The 17708-nt window shown below is 40.7% G+C and overlaps 1 protein-coding gene across 6 annotated transcripts in view; it reads left to right on the top strand.

Moving 5' to 3' along the window:
* Positions 1 to 17708, top strand: part of CHD9 (chromodomain helicase DNA binding protein 9) — a 1629153-nt gene that overhangs the window by 130148 nt on the left and 1481297 nt on the right. For all 6 annotated transcript variants that reach the window (XM_069216350.1, XM_069216347.1, XM_069216351.1 and 3 more), the window contains exon 4: positions 5091 to 6703. In XM_069216350.1, the coding sequence (XP_069072451.1) occupies positions 5252 to 6703 (1452 nt within the window). In that variant the 5' untranslated portion in view covers positions 5091 to 5251. The remainder of the gene's footprint in view (positions 1 to 5090; positions 6704 to 17708) is intronic.

The following is a 17708-nucleotide window of genomic DNA, read 5'->3' as shown; positions in this document are numbered from 1 at the left end:
GGGGCAGTCTATTACCCTTTCATCTTTCTACCCTCCTCCTCGTCCTTCAAAAGAGGAAGAAAGACTCTATTGCTTGGACCCCAGAAGGGTTCTCAGTTTCTATATTGAGAGGACAAAGGACTTTCGGTTGGATGATCCACTCTTCGTTGGATATGTGGGAAACATGAAAGGCAGAGATGTCCATAAAAGAATAATATCCAGGTGGGTCATTCTTTGCATTAAGATCTGTTATCCGTTAGAGAAGATTCCTCCTGAGGGTATTAGAGCTCATTCTACCAGAGCTAAGGCTGCCACTTCAGCTTTGGCTAGAGGTGTGCCAGTAGTAGATATTTGTAAAGCGGCAACTTGAGTTTCCCTTCATACTTTTGCGAAGCACTATTGCTTGGATTTGGAAGTCAGTAGGGATGGCCATTTTGCATGTTCTGTGTTGGAGGAATTCTTGGTGTGACTAGTTAGGCACCCACCTCCGAGTGCAGTACTGCTTTGAGACTCTATTCATAAGGTGAGGAATCCACAGGTAGTTGTATCCATCAGAAGAACAAGATACTTACCTTTGGTAACTCCTTTTCTAGTGGATACACTAGCTACCTGTGGATTCCTCACAGTCCCACCTGCCTCCCTGTTGCCTGTCTGGTCAAACCACGGCTTTTGTATTACAAGTGTATATATGTTTTGATTAATTTCTATATAAATAATTATTGTACTTATGTTACATCAGTATGGTTATATGTATGTATTTAATTGAGCTATTGTGAGGTCGGTTTTCACCTGTTTGCCTCAAAGGCACGTAAAAAATGGGTGAAACTGATGTCAGCACGCCAGCAAGAACCTCTTCTTGCCACGGTGACGTCAGACGGAGTCTCATGCAGAGCCGTGCAATTGTGACGTCGACGTGGAGAGCTGGGAAGAAGATTTTCCGTTGAATGCTGGCGCATTGGGAGAATTCATAAGGTGAGGAATCCACAGGTCGCTAGTGTATCCACCAGAAAAAGCATTACCGAAGGTAAGTAACTTGTTCTTTTCTTTTGCAGTGCATCTGTAATTGGTCGAAATTGCAGCCGTTGAGTCAGCTTTGCAGGAGCAATGTACTGTAATAATGTGCATTTTGCCCCCATGAAGGAAACGGAGTCCTGCTGTCTCATCTGCTGGAGGATGCGTTCCTTTACTTTGAATGAGCTCAGTTTTACAAGGATGTCTCTAGGCCACCTCCCCTCGCTGGCGATGCGGATCCCTACTCTGTGCACCCGCTCCAATTGGACTTCTGGATGATCATTGCCCAGGATGGTGAAAAAGAGACCCACCACAAAGGCCTCCATATCCGCTCCTTCGCTGCCTTCCTCCAGCCCCCTCACTAATGTTGTCTCTATGGGAGCAGTTTTCCAAGTCTTCACATTTAAGAAGTGATAGTTGGAGTTGTGAGTAAACTCTCCCTCCAAAGGATCTACTTGCTGTTTCATCTCCTGGACCTTCGCTTCTAGATCCAGTGTGCGGGTCCCCACTAAATCCAAATCAGCTTGAAGAGAGTACAACCGAGTGTTAATGTCAGTTTTTAAAGCATCCAATGTAGCTTTAATATTGGCCAGGAGTTCTTCCCACAGCTCCGTTTTGAAAGCACGGATGGATGTCAGGAAGTCGTCTTTCATTAGCGTCATCTCACCTGTCTGCGGCGAGGAAGACCCACGTGCTCTGGTGGGTGCAAAGTAGTTGGAGACCCTTTTAGCTTGTGGTTTTTCATCAAGGCATAGGCGCCCCCCAGGGTGTCACTGCTCTCCTGCTCCCCGCTCCACCTCCAATTGCGTCGCCCGCTACAGGATCTGCTGCTCCGTTCGCTTGAATTCCTCTCGCCGATCAGGGCCTGCTCCTCAAGTCTGTTTCAGGGGAGGGGTGTGTGCTATGCCGCGTCTCGGCCACCGCCGCCTGCGGAGCCCTTTATGGAGCACCTCTGTGCCCTGCTAATGGGTGCCATCGTGGAGTCAGGCGAAGTCGCCAGCAAGCCCTATCCCTGTGTATCAGGGGGCTCGCCACCGCCCCCCACTCCTTACCAACAGGGAGGGAGGATGGCCCCCGGGCGTTCTCTAGGCAGACCCCCAGCCACCACCCATCACCGGAAGGAAGGTGGGCCCACCCGGTCCAAAGTGCAGCCGCGCTGCCTCCTCTCCATGCGATCGCTCCTCCTTCAAGGGGAATCTCGCGCCCCCGCCAGTCATCAAAGGTGGCTGCCGCGCCCCCAGCCCCGTACCTGCATCCGTCTTCCATGGCGTGCCGCCTGGCTGCATCTAACGGGCCACTCTGGTCTGCACGCCGGTCTGTCCCTGCTCCGCGAGGTCTCAGGCAGCCAGCACTCCGGCCAGGCACCCCAACACGGCGCACCTCGACCCCCCGGCACGCCGTACACCATCACCAGGGCATCGCAAGTGTTGAACCCACCACACCTAGACACCGCCTTCTGCGTGTCTGTGAGGGGTTTGAGCGGAGCCTCTGGGAGTCACGGCCATGTTGGATGGGCACGCCCCCACTCTTACTTTTTTGATCATTCATAGTGCTGTAAATTAGACAGACTGCTGACAGTGAATGTCGGAGGTAATGAGAGGTGCGAAAGGTAATTGAGATGTGAATGCAGTACACTGACTTTTCATGCTTAAGCAGTCTATCATTGGTCCATTTGCTGCTCGTGTATTACATTCGCAGGACCAAGTCTAACAATAAAAACAACAGAACTCATTGTGACCTTTGCCAAGCCCAACATGGGACACCCAATCACCAAGTTGGGCATTACATGGTGGATTGTTAAATGTATAGCAGCTTGTTACGCCAAATCCAAGCACACATTAGCTGTCCCTCCTAGAGCACATCCCACACATTCACAATGGGTGCTACTGTGTAATTTCTAGGTAACATCCATTTATCAGACATCTATAAAGCTGCTCCTTGGTCAACTCCACACTCGATCACAAAACAGGTCTGTGTGGTCATCCAAGAACTTCAGCAGGCTTCAGTTGGTCAAACCATGTTTCAGACATCTGCATCATCTGCTTGCCAGCCACCGCTTTGGGGATCAAATGTATTACAGTCTATGCAGAGTATGTATATCTTCAGCCACACAACCTATGAATAGAAGGTGTTAGTTAAATTGCTGCTGGCCAGTGATTATTTCAGATGTTTTTAACTCTTAGCCTACCTTTTTACAATGCTTAGTACACTTGTCTTTGACATGTCACTTCATCCACTGGGCGGGAAACTAATCTGAGATGGGATTGCTGAGTTAAGAATTTAAAAAAAAAAAAAAAAAAAAAAAAAAAATCTATTTGGTGTCCTAAAGTGCAAAACCCTTGTAATTCCTGTATGAACGAGTGTTGTAATTACAGCAGAAAATGCCGGATAGAAGTGTGGATTAAGTGAAGTGCCTTAGGCCAATATTTTGTTTTGTAAATATGTTTATTGCTTTATATTTTTACGTGTGTAAAGTACACAGATCTCTTACATTTCTAACAACTCTAGATGTAGAGGAGATAGTTCAACCGGTGATTCTCCTGCAGTGTACTACATTCACCTTCTCCGGGAAGTGACATTATAGATTTATATCTATCTATACCTAGCAAAAACAACTGATATTGTTCCATGACTGTTCTAGTATGTGCTCCTTGACCGTAATCTCAAGTCCGAATCCAAAACCATGGCTATTTTTGTAACTGAAACCCTAAGGCAGCTAGATAGTATGACCATCAAACATCCTTGAGAAGGTACTGGTGGTATAGCCTCAGAAATGTGGAAGTTATAAATGTCTTAATCCGCACCCACCTGTGTTTGACACTTGGTAGACTTGGTAGTGGATGATGACATAGCTGCAGTAGATAGACTTTAGTCTCTTCATTCGCCTTCCCTTTATGGGATGCTTAACACCATGAACCACATCATTTTGGAAAATAGAATTAAGTCTGTGGCCTATAGTTCATTTCAGCATCATTGGTATCGATCAGATCTAGGGGACTGCGGTTTTGTTTTATGCAGATAATCTGCAGGCATATCTGTGGGTCGTTTGACCACCAAAGGTTTTCTCTATTGCATTAGACTCTCTGGATGGGGTAATGAAGCATGTAAACTGTCATCTTCTAAGCTCAGATGAGCAAAATATAAGTTCCCCTGTTAGGCCAGGCAAACTGTCAAATCATCTGGACAAACCCCATCACTTTAAATCCTTTTTAAGTGTAACTTTCCCTAACAGAATAAGGCACAGACCGGAGGGCAGCGTGGAATGCATAGCACTAATTTGAAGGCCACATTGGACTAGGGACCCACACAGTGTTCACTAGATTCCTTGGTCCGTTCAGAGTTGGCATATTGAAACATTAAGATGGCAGACATACTTCCATTCATTTGTATGTTCAGAACACAGCAGCTCATCTAGTATTGCAAATCGAGGAATATTAGCGTTGCACCTGGCATATGTTAGTTGAACTAGCTCCTAATTAAGAAGAGTTAGCTTCAGTCTACTAGATGTTTGCTTGATCTTGCACAAATGGATCTCAAGGAAAAAAAAATTCATATTCCAGACACTTCCTCCCTGGAATTACCTTCCTGTGTTCATTAAAATCCTTGTGATTTCTTTCTTTCTTATAGGTTAAACCTATCAACCCTTCTATTCGTGAACCAAGCATTTTTGTCTCCGGCATCCTTTTACTCTGCAGCCAAGGTTTTAGTTTTTTTAAATAGTATTGTTGTTTTATCATGTTGCCCAAACGTAATTATGTTCGCTATCCGCACCCTATAAAAGTTACACCAAACTAAGCTCCCCATTACATCATTTGCAAATGTTGTGGCTCTGTCTAAAAATTAACTGCAACTCTTAAGTCATGCCTGATTTTTCCAGACGGGAAATTCTGTGGTTGCTTTTTGATTTTAAAAAGTGAGGCATATCAAGCATCATGTCTGACATAAAATCACATTTAGCATTTTTCTTTAACAAAGCATTACATCTAACATAATATCTCATTTATAATTCAGGTATCTACTTGAATTAAATATTGCTTTAGTAAGTATTTAATTTAGTTACGACTGTCAAATTAATGATGTTTCTTTTGTTTGCCCCTTAGGCTATTTTAATTTCAAAAGATGTCTCTCCAAACACATTAAGTACCAGTGACCTCCCCGTGGATTAATTTATGACCATTTAAGGACATCTATTTTTTAATCTACCAAAATACACTGTTAAGCCCATTTTGGACAACAACTACTTTGGTGTAAAGTAATCAATATGACTGATCCCATGATGGACTTTTTTGACGATGCTCAACTGTTTGGTGAGACCTTGGAGGGTTTGTCAGATGATGCGTTTGTTCAGCCAGTATCTGTTTCACTTGTTGATGAATTGAACCTGGGTGCTGAATTTGAACCCTTGCATGTTGACTCACTCAACCATGTTCAGGAGTCTCAAACGCATCAAAAGATAAATGACTTTGAACCGTTAACTACGTTAGAGTCCCTAAAACTTCACCAACCATTCAGTAGCTCTGTTGAAAATGTTTTGTCTCCGTGTTCGCAGTTCAGCTGTTCGCCAATCCATTCACAAAGCCAGGCCAATGGCCTATTTCCAGATGTGACTGGTGGAAGTCCGATGTGGGGGCATCAAACGGCAGCTCCAATTGACAGTCAGAATGGGTCTCCATTCAATCATCAGGTGCATGCTCCTATGCAGCAAAACAAAGGCTTTGTAGCACATCATGACTTTTCTTTATTTCAGCCCAATGATCAATCGCAACCACGTGCCTCACTGCAGTCTCAACAAAACCGAAATGTCAGTAATCAAGGGCCAGAAACTATAAACCAGCAAACAAACTTTATGGAGGTCAGTGATTCATCCCCGCACAGGACCCATGTTAATCAGCAGCCTCATGTTGCAAATCAGTCGAGTCCACAGCGTTCTCACACTGTCCAACAGTTCACTCAAACTTCAGGGATTCCAATGCACTTTATTGGGAATCATCTTGGTGGCCCGCAAGATGTGAGATATGATGGGCTATCTCCTACAATGACTCCTTGTTCTGTTGGGGCTACCCCTCCATTTTCTTCTCCTTATTCCTTCTCCAGTAATCATATTTCTTCCAACAATCTCCTGCAGCCCACTACTGCTTTAGATACTAATCAACCAACACACCCTCTAGCAGATTTTACTGGAAGTGAAGCTTTTGTATCGGGGACCAAGCAAGATACTACACAGCACATCGTGAATGCTGACTCACCATTAAACGCAAATACTTTCCAGATGTTTCCTCCAGTCCATTCTCAGGATAACTTTAGCAGTTCGAAATTGTCTTCTGTAAACATTAATTATACTGCACCTGTAGCAACTGCAACTCAGATCAGTCATTTTAATGAACACATAGAAAGCAATGGATTTTCATCTTTAGAGGAAAACTTGCTTCATCATGTTGAATCTCAAGCAGAGTCGTTCACAGGACTTGATACAGAAGATCTTCTTCAGGATGACCTACTGCCCCAGTTTGAAGACACTGCATATGGTCCGGACAGTTCAGATTCAGGCCATGCTGTTTTGGAACCACAAGATATGGAGCCTAACAGTAGTCCTCAACACACAAAACTCTCATCTGATGTTTCTCAGTCACAAAGTCAGTTTCACCTCTGGCGTTCACCATCCCCCAACCATCATCACTTAAAAGACCGAAATCGGTTCATATCACAAGGAAAGGTAGGAAATTCTTTGTGAATTTTATATCTTTAAAGACTTGCTTGGATAATTTTGATGTTCGCAAACTAGTTATTAGTATATAACATAATCTGTGTAATTCTAAAGTATACATTACCTTTCTACTGATGCATGAAACAAATAGGTGCACATGGAACTGTTGTTGTATCACTTGCATGTAATGCATATTGACTTTGCTACTCGTACTCTTTCACCGCCCACAGTCTAAAATGCAGAATCTTTGCAAGCACTCATGGCGCATTTTAAATGTAACCTAGTGCTCTATTCTGCCACTGAAACGGTCACAATTGTGAGTTCCTTTTGCAGTGTGGCTGAAATCTAAACACTGAACACTTTACAGTGAGTGACTGAAATTTAGTGGCTATCTTGTGATAAGTGTTGCAGGAGGGAGAAGAATAAAAAAAAAATGAATTTGTCACTATAAGAACCTCATTGCTTCTAACAGATCTGTTCAGGGAGCACATATGGTGTATTGCACCTCATGTTGCTTAGTCTCCAAAATACAGCATACCTAGAAGTGAAGTTAAATGTGAATGGGGGAGCAGTGAGACAGAGACATATAGAGAAAAGAGGCGTTAGAGGGCAAAGCAGGTTTGTAGAGGGTAAGCAATCAAAGAAGGACAGAGAATACTCTTGAAAGTGATAGAAATAAAGAACTTGTTCCAAGATAGCAGAAGAAATAATGTAATAAGCTAGTGTGTTTAGTCCTGATTGGCACATGGATTCTCCTGTGGAGACTTTGCACGTGCTTTGTTCTGTGGTTTAGCATAAAACAGAATGAAAAACTGTGTGAAGATATCTTTACTTGTTTGAAATCTGAATCAAATAGACTACCTCTTGAACCATATTTTATCTAAAAAAAAAAAAAAACATAAAAGGAACCACGGTGCTCTTGCTTATTGTGTATTCTCATTCGTGCTGTTTGACAGACATAAAAGGTTCTTTTACCATGCTTGGCCTTAAGGACACACATGCAGTAGTTGAGCAGGCATTATTAAGCTGTGGGTTTTTGAACTGCTTATAGAATATTTATATTGGAGTTTCATAGAGCCCCACATGTCGCCCATTGGCTGTGGAAGAGTGCGCAGCTGCCTTAGTAAACTGCTGTATAATATTGTAAAGTCCGTGACTGGTCATAGGTTGGTAGAATCCAGCCAGATGCAAGATTTGAAACTCCTTTCTAGTTTTCCTCAGTTACATCCCCTGTTGTCAAATGTCTTTAGTGCAGCACCAGTTCGAAGAGATTAGTCTTCAGGGGTTTTCTGAACTAGGGGTGCTTAGGATCTGTTAAGTGGCAGGGATATTTGTGTTTGTCTCTGTAGGTTCCTTTTTGGGTGAGGTGCAGTTCTTGGCTGAGGAGTGTTCGGTGATGAGAGGGAGGCAGATTTTGCATATAGCGGTATCCTTTGCTTTAATAGAAGTTTTAGATAGTGCAACTAGTTTTTAATTTTACCCTTGATTCCATCAGAAATCAGGAGAGTGCTTTAAATATTTGTTTTTAGTCACCATGTTTATTATTATTTAGGTGCACTTTGGCTGCATGATGTTGTAGTCTTTCTAGTTTTTGAGGGACTTGTAGACTGAGATGGTTACCCAGCCTGTCATAACAAGAAAGTTTGTGAGTTGCATCCAATAATTTATAAGCATTGATAGGTATTTGGTGAATATAATCGTAGAATTTCTAATGTTTCCCCAGGCCTAAAGACCACTCAAAATAGAAGTATGTTTTGGTATGCCCATCTCTGAAACAGGTAGATTCGATTCGGACAGAGGAAGTTTTCATCCGTACAAGGGGGGATGTGGCCTGCCAGCTGTCATGTTTGTCTGGTTCGCTGATTTGTTAAGATTGGCATTACCCAAGAAATTGTGGTTTTACTAAAATTATTCTTCCAGTGGTCTGCTGTTGTCATTCACATGTTCCTTCTGTTCACTTCAACCACTGGCAAACTACACTGTGAGTGACACCGTTCTGCTCTTATGCAAAAGCTCATCGCGTACACAGGTACTCTTCTCTATGACAATGTGTAGCTTTTGAGACTAAAACAAATATTTTTGCTCTTAGCAAAATGTTTTTTTAATAAATATTAGTGAGGCCTGATCCTACCACCAACAGTAGTTGTGTTTTTTTTTTTGTTTGTTTAAAAAAGACAAAACAAAATAGGCGTTGACAAAGCCCAAAGTGCTGGCAGACAATTTTTATTTTTTTATTTTTTTACTGCCATATAGATCTGTGTGTCTTCATATAATTGTAAGTGAACAGGTTGATGGTTTCTATTTAAGTATAAATGTCAAACAAATGAAATAGATAAAGGTTCTCTGAATTTGGCTTTCCTGGACCTAATTTCAGCCTTTGATCAAATTAACTGGCCAAAACTGTGGTTCGGCACTTGCCTTTCCCTTTGTTCAGCCTTTGATTAGGTCAGTAGGTTGAAACTGTGGTCCGTTCTTGCCACTGTGGGTGTTGACCCAGGCAGCGTGTCTTTCCTGCACCATTTTCACAGCAATGTAAATGCCAAGGTCCATCATAACACCGAGGTCGACTGCACTGATGCCTTTTAATTGGCGAGGGTAGTCAGACAAGGTTTCGGTTGGCTCCGATTTTAGATAATAATGGTTTGGCGCTTATTGGTAATCAAATCATTTGTCAATCTTTATTTGGCTCATAAAATCATAGAAGAGTACATAGCAAATAAGTTAATATGCAGACATTGAGACACAGCAGTAGTTTGATAGAAATTGTGAAAGTTAATATAGGAAGTCACACTTGCAAATAGAAAATTATATTATCACCAACATTCAGATGTTCTTATTATAAAATGTAGATCAAAATAACAAGCATAAAAAGAAAAAATAATATTAAGGCTACAAATGATCCAGCCCCTTATTCAAGGAGTACTCCATGTCTAAAACTCATCAAGAAGAGTAGAAACAGGTTATATAGCTAAAACAGTTAAAACATTATTTCAGGGCCCAGTTCACCATGAAGGGTTCTTGGGTAAGAGACCAGGAAATGGGCTATATTAAATCCAAACCTAAGATGTGGTTTTAAAAAATAAAAATAAAAATTTAAGGCACCACGTGATTCGTAGTGACTAAAATTTGATGAGCAGCTGCTCTCTTCTTGCTAAGCTGTTAAATTTCACTTCTCTTTCCTAGTGAGAAATTCTGTTTCAAGCTGAGCTTTAGCTGAGGCAGTGATATCCTGTGGTCTATTGAAAGGTTCAGGCCTCCCCCACATATAAAAATTGGTCTTTGGCATATCTTAACCACAGTATTTTATGTATATGGGCATGCTGTAAGCAATCAGTGATTATATCCTGTTTGAGAAGGGTTTCATATTTAGACCAAATGGAGAGCCATACCTGACCTGCTCTTCCAGATACAATAGGCCTAACACTCTGTTAATCAATTAATATCAATGATAGTTAATGAATTGAATAAATTACTTGATGGTTTTGTTTCCTATATGGATGATAGTGTCCTTAGTACTAACTATAATAAGACATTTGTTATGGTCACGGGTACGAAATCACCCAAATTAGGGAAAGTTCACAAAAAGAGCCATCACTTAAAGAAGGTTAATGTTTTCTCTTGGATGTGTTTTTGACAATACTTCGTCTTGGAAAGAATTGTTAAAATTAAAACAAAAGTCTTTAGTACATTCTTTCATCATGTATATACAGTTGTGTACGCAAAATAGGTCAGAAACCTCAATGTATTCCTGTTGGGTGTGTGGGGATACATTAATCTGCTTCCCCTCCAAATCGAATAAAACAGATTTTGTTGACTCCTGGTTGTCCCACAGAGTTACCCACATTACACCTGTCATGAAGAGCTTGACGTTCCTTATCTCTCAGATGGAATCCACGTTTTGTCCGTCCTGTATCTTTACCTTGTCTAATTCTGGTACCAGCTTGAATAGATAGATAATTAAAAATGTGTTACCAATAGAAGGCGATGGTAATTGAAAATGCCTATAATATGTGGAGTCTTTGTTCCCAACTAAATAGAGCAGATAAATTTGATTTTCCGCACCGGAGCTCATTGCAGAGAGGGATACATTATTGTCTAAAACCATTTGTTGTTGAAATCGGACACCCGAGAGAAGTGCTTTGGTTATCGAAGCTGCCAGTGTAGTCTAACGTTATGTTTAAGACTACTGTTAAGATGGAAACTTGACATTCATGACTGCTGAGACTGTCCTCTCTAAAGCTGGTTTAGAATGGGGCTTGTTCAATATTACTCATTTTCTCCATTGGGGCATAGGCTACATGAGCACATTTACCTCTGTCCTTGTGATAAAACAGCCTTACAATACAATGTACTATGCACTTTGTTTTTTGGACATTTTTTATGTCCCTGTGTCAGACATTTATTGCACACATCCTTAAAAATGCTAACTTTACACAATGTGCAATTCTTTTATCGTCCGATGCTTACGTAACAGTACGTTTAGCTGTTAGTCCTTAATTGACTGCTGCTATCAGTAGCCGGAAAAGTTATTGACTTGTAAAATCATGATGTAATGATATTTTATCTGTTTTTATTTATTTGCTTTTATGGTTCTTGTTAACCAAATAAAAATGAACTGAATTGAAATGTTGAATAAGGGGCATCAAAGATGAACTCCTGTGGAACACTTGCATGTCTTTTTTTTTTTTTTTCTCTGGTTCCATTTCACTGATTTAAATTTACTGGTTTTAAACATAACCCATTTGAGGGTCCTCACAGACACCCATGTATGTTTGATGAAACTTCACAGAAGAGTTGTATCGAATGGTAACATAGGCTGCTGAAAGGTCATGATGTATAAGGCCCGCTTGCTTTCATTCAGAGTGATTGCGAAGACTTTACAGATGTTTGCAAGTGTAGGCCCCCTATCCCACATGATTCTGAAACCAGTAGAGTGCCTAGGAGATGGATTTGCTCCACATTTTCTTATGTTTGGCATTTTAACCTTCTCTGTGATGTTTAGCGACCTAAGAGACATTAGAAATATGCCAGGGACAACCTAGGTATTGAGGGATTACTACTGGTATCTTCAGGAGGTGGATGAAAAAATACTGTGTTTCATGCTGAATGAGAACAATTGCTTGCAGAAGTAAAATAGAGTAATGTAACAGCCTGCCAGAAATTAAATGTTTGTCTTTTGGAGTAGGTGCAAGAATGACAAGACATTTGTATGGTAATTATGCAACCGCCTTTGCACTCCTCCTTGAATCCTGACGGAGGAGGAACATTTCTGGATTGGAGTCAGCATAGGAGGGCCTTCCCAGAGAAGCACTTTTGAGGTGGTTTGGACAGGGAGCAGCAGTGGTTTCTCAAACAAAGAAGTGGGTTTCAAAGGAGATGCAGTAACATCCACAGAGATTTAGAACAAAGAAAGACTTGTACACAAAAAGAGCTCTATGCCAGTCTACCTACACTCCGTTAATTAAACAGTTGCTTAAACAGTTATTCAATGTTTTTAATGTATATTGGCTCCTACATATTCCTTAGTTGAAACCCCTTTCCAGGTGCTACACTGAATTTTTATTTTTTTATTTTTTTTATTTTTTTGTTTTTTATCCATCTCCAGTCACCGGTGCCAAGTGACTGTTTGGATTCAACAATGCTGTCTTGTGGCTCCACCATAAACAATGTTTTTATTGCATTTTATGTGCCCATGATTTTATTTTTTCTGCATTTTAGCTGATATGACCCGTGGAGCAGTTGGGATTCTTCTTTTTTTACATTTCGTTGCCTTTTTTTGTACATTTGCATTATAGAATACCACCTATTTCAATGGGTTTTTAACTTTGTATGACTTGTCACAAGCACATTCATGTTTTTAAATCTCATTACAAGCAGAAAGAATGACCTTATCACGCAGGTTTGTTTAAGTTACTGTTTCTGTAGAACAAAGGTTATTCAGCATTTGAATGATTGTTGTATTACCCTACCATACATTTACCTTAACATTTTCTCAAAAAAAGCATAGTGCATCTTCAAAATGTTTTTGAAATAAATACATTAGAATGACACTGATTGAGCAGAAACTATTTTTGGTAGCGGAAAATCCAACGCCTTTGAGAAAAAAGTGCTTATAGTGTTTTGAATGTAAAGAAGAATTATCGGTGCAATGCCAGTGCATAGATGTTTTGGCACAGACTAGGGGAAGTAATTTTTTAGGTTTTGCTTGCACAGCGCTTGCAAAATGTATTGTATTTAATATAAATCTTAAAGGGCTTACATCCCGCCCTCACTTTTCATTGGTTGGTGTACTTGCCACTTACTTTTCCTCTGTTTCTATAGGCTGTAGCATTCTATTTCCTGTTGTTCCTCTGTGTATTTCTCTTATCAGTCTCCCATTCCCAAGTACTGTTTTCATCCGCTTTGTGGGACTTCTTTTTTTATGCTTTTGCCTGCAAAGCGCTTGCACTGTTTGTTTTTCAACTGCTGGGATTTCTGTTAGGAGGCTTATAAGTTTTTTTTCGCCATCCAGTCCCATTCGATGTCTTTCATTCATTTGATTCACTGTGTGCTGTATTTTTTTTTTTTTTTTTCCTTCCACGAGGCGTGGAATGCATTGTTTTCCAAGCCTTGCTTTCAGCCATGAGCCTTGCCCCCAGGTTTTGCATGTGGTGCTGCCGCCAGAGAAACATCCATCGTTCTTTTATTTCTCCCCGTAACTTTGTATATTTTACCTACACAGCTCTTGTTTTACAATGCTTGTTTCTAGCAGTTCATTTTGAGAACTCAGCAAAAAAAAAAAGGAAACCATGTGAAGATATTCTCGATGACACCAAAAAATATAGCACATCATTGTGGAAGAGAATATTTGCCATTGCTTGAGTTTTGCTTTCCCCTCTGGCTCCCTGGATCGTCCGCTTGCTATTTAACAGGCATGTGTCACCTTCAAAATAAGTTCAAACAGGAGTGCATTGTTTGTATTTGCTGCAGGATGAAAGAGTGAGGACCTGTATAGCTGTGGTACTGCCCAGGACCCGAGGCACCCATAAACACGTCTTTGTAATTTGTAACTAATCAAACCTCCTCCCTGGTGTTCCCCACTCTCCTCCCTCGTGTCTTTGTAACCTCCATTCAGGGCCATTTATTTTAATTTAATTAATTTTTTATGCTTTAATGTACCACAAACTCGACCTGAAGGTGTTGGAGTGCTTTACATGCTCACCACTTACATTACTCAGGGACACTGTCATTCTTGTGATTTTTTTATTTTTATTGGGACATTATTTGCCCCGAATCACAGGATGTTGAGGAGTCGGCAAAGGTCGAACCATGCTGCTGTACAGCATGCTAAGTGGCGCATTATGCACCTTATGTAGAGCGGGGTGGGCCGGGTCCCCTTCCGCCTCCCAGCTTCAGTGATGCCGTGATTTCTCACAGGGTGACCTGGGCCACGAGAGCATGGCTCTGTACACCTATGCAAAACCAAGCCGGCATGCTCCAATTTGTACTGGGGCTTTGTACAGCTGCTGCAACTGCATGCATATTTACATCTCCTGCACTGTCATACATAAGGACATCTCTTGCACTGGCATGAATATGCACCTTTCTTGTACAGGTCTGTATTTTCAGGTCTCCTGTGCTTGTTCGCATACAACAGCTTATTAATGATCATATATACAAAACCTATTGCATTTACTAGTGATTATTTCTTAAGTTAAATTCCCAAAAGCTTTAAAGTTATACTAAATGGAGAGGTAATCAATGATCAGAGGTGGGGCAACGTCTAGCTATAGTTCGAACATTAACATTCTCATAGCCCCAACTGGTCGTAGTTTCAGATGCCCTTCTTCCCTTAATTGGGTATTCGATACTTTTTAACTTGAATGGTTTAGGGATCTAATCGGATTGACCGGGATGTGCTTCCTTGTACATTGGGGATAGAAAGATTCTTGGGGTAAGGACCCCATCTTGTTGGAAATTAATTGGCTTAAGCATTGCCCTCTTGTTGCCTGCGTGATTTTTTTTCTTCTCTCCCGCTTACAGCATTTCATTTGATTTAATATTGAAGCTCAGATAGAAAACAGCAGTATGTACCATTCAATTTCCAATAAGAGGGAGTGCCACTGTTATGCTGCCCGAACAGTTTTTTGCATGCAAGTCTTCTGCTTGCATTTTTTAGGTTTTCTTCTGTAGATCCTGGGCAGGGAAGTTTAAATTCTATTGGACAGCATATTGGTATATTATTGGGGGGATACAGGGGGGTGGGATCTTACTCTAACTGCAAGGATGCTCTTAAGCTCTGCAGTGGACCACAGACAGAAAAAATTGATCTGTCACCAACCCATTTAGCGGTCAAGGAAGATGTGACTGTAGACTCCCTGTGCATTTTATTTTGACAAACCACAAGTGTAACCCTCTCCTCAGATACCTGGCTATACTGTCCACAGAAGTTTCTTCTTGGGCACTTCTGGTAGGTGCTGTGGAGTAAAGTCCAATTTCAATTATGCCGTTCCTTCTTAACCTCTACTAAAGAGAATAATTCTGAAAAATTGAGCTCACAAAGGCAGTGAGATCCTTGTTACTCCTGATTTGGCACATTGGCTGTGTTATCCAGGCCTTCTGTGTCTCAGTGTCATTTTCTTCTGAGTGACCGTTTTTGGACTCTGGCAGAAGGCACTTATTTCTTCTAGTCTGCGAACCTCTTACTTTTTGTGCTTGGAGGGTGTGAGGCTGTGGCTTTCTTCCCATCTGTTTCCTCAAGAGGTTTTGGATATCCTCTTGGTGGCTGCCATACTATCTACCATAGCTGTCTATTCAGTCAGAGGATCTGCTCTTACCTATTGGTGTTGTGAACAGCCTATTGACCCCTTACAAACTTCGACAGTTCCTAACAGAAAATATTGTTTCCATACCACAGAAAAACCTCCATTAATGCACACAAAGGTTATTTGTTGGAAATATCAGCGTGCATATTTTCCACTGATTCAAGAGTAGTTTTTTCATGTTGCCAGTGATGGCTATATTTCTGTAGAATACATTTCCACCACTGCCATATAATGGCTCCATATGGAACCTCAATCTGTGTTTTTTTAATGTTTATTTATTGGTGGTGGCGGGGTGGAGAGAGTCATCTAGTGTTCAATACTATGCATTCCTGCCTACTTTAATTACTTGCTGGCAGTGCAGCTTTCTGAGTAGCAGTCACATCTTATTCGAAAAGTAAACTGAAGGTAGTTTGTACTTTTGCCTTCTAACAATCTTCTATAAATTTAAAGTAGTGCTACAGGTCAAACCACAGTTTCTCCCGAAGGTGGTATTGGAATTTATTATATCTCAATCCATTATGTTACCGGCTTTCTTTCCTATGTCCCATTCTTCTAAAGAGGAAGATACATTTTGCAGAATTAGCGCAAGGAGAGCATCAAATTACTATCTTTGTACATATAAATAATTCAAGAAAGATGCATTCTTGCTCTCTTTCAAAGTCCATAATTGGGCATTTGATACTGACCATTTCCTATTGAATATCTGTTATTGAGAATCATTGCAATAATCTGACATGGTTCTCCTGATGGTTTTGGGCTTCCCGCACCAGAAGTGTGGCCGAGACATTTGAAAGGACAACAGACACACAATCTGTCATGTGCCATTTGGTTTTATTTTCACTGTTTATCCTAATATTGTTCGAAGATAGACGTCTGGACGTCATCTCAGTTCGGTAGAGCCGTTCTATTATAGTTACTACATTACTTCAAAGATACTTTAGGATGGTTCACTTAAGAAATTTTCAATAGCTAATATCTATTAGAGTAAGCCGTTTACTTTTTGGAACATTCTTTTCTCCGTCCTCTAATGAGAATATCTACATCTGTTATAAAGTTTTGATGCTGCTTTTCTATTAAGTCCTTGAACTCATAGGGGTCAAGGAAAATGGACTGAGCTGATGTTGATGGCAGGAATTGTGCTACATATCGTTGTCGGGGGGAGCTGCGAGAGACCGTTCTCGATTTGGAACAGCTGCAGGTGTTAGCAGGCAATGAGCGTGCTAGCTACTTTACTATCTTCAGGTTTTTGGGATTTTCTTTTTTATATTAGTCAGTTTGATGCATTTAATTGCGGTTAAAACGTAAGTTACAGAACAAGGCAATAGTAGTATCCAACACGTCCAGTAGCGGCTTTAAATGTGGCACAGACACTGGTAATCCAATGGATGAATAGCCCTCACATTTTGGTGAGAACAGTAGCAGCAATATGTTTGAGAGAGAATCATGCATGGTCTCCTTCAGCTGAGTAAAATGTTTAAGCTAACGCCCAATAAACCATCTGCTCAATCGAAGATAACATTCTTTCCCTTTTTGGCAAGAACTGTGTTAGCACAAGCTGCAAAATATTATTCCTACATGACAACAGTAAATACTTTTTTCATATTAATGTCCTTTCCTATCAAATTTTTAAAGTGAGTATATTATTTAGCTCATATGTGGTGACCATAAACAAAATTTATGGATTGTAAATAAATAAGGAAATAGTGTTTTGTGAAACTGGTTAATATCTCCGACTTGGAATGTTCAGTATATATTAGCAGTTTATTGTATATTCAACAAGTAACTGATGAATTAATGTTCATTGTATACCCTAACTAAAAATTTGAATTTTACAGTATGGGTAAAATTTAAGGTATTGTAATAATGATAGAGACGTGAATCTGTTAAATGACATGTACATTTGAAATACAGTAGGCGGTAAGTACTTACATATGCCTCCCCAGCATTTGAAAATGCAGTGAGCCCAAATTCTAGATATGAATTTTAGAAATCCATAAGTCTGTCCCAGGTAAAAGTGAGCCGTGCTGCGTTCACATATGTACCACTCCCAGATGACAGGAGTTCGCTCCTTCACTGTCTTAATGGGCACTTCTCCACCCCAAACTAGTGTTCTTGGGGTTTGTGTTCACCCATCTCTTAATCGGTGGTGATCTTTCCTTCTAACACCCCGTAGTGTAGTTCATGGTGCTGTTATTTTCTTTGAAATGAGT

This window comes from Pleurodeles waltl, chromosome 12 (genome assembly GCF_031143425.1).
Source record: "Pleurodeles waltl isolate 20211129_DDA chromosome 12, aPleWal1.hap1.20221129, whole genome shotgun sequence".
NCBI lineage: Eukaryota > Metazoa > Chordata > Amphibia > Caudata > Salamandridae > Pleurodeles > Pleurodeles waltl.
This window is presented reverse-complemented; position numbering and strand designations above follow the sequence as displayed.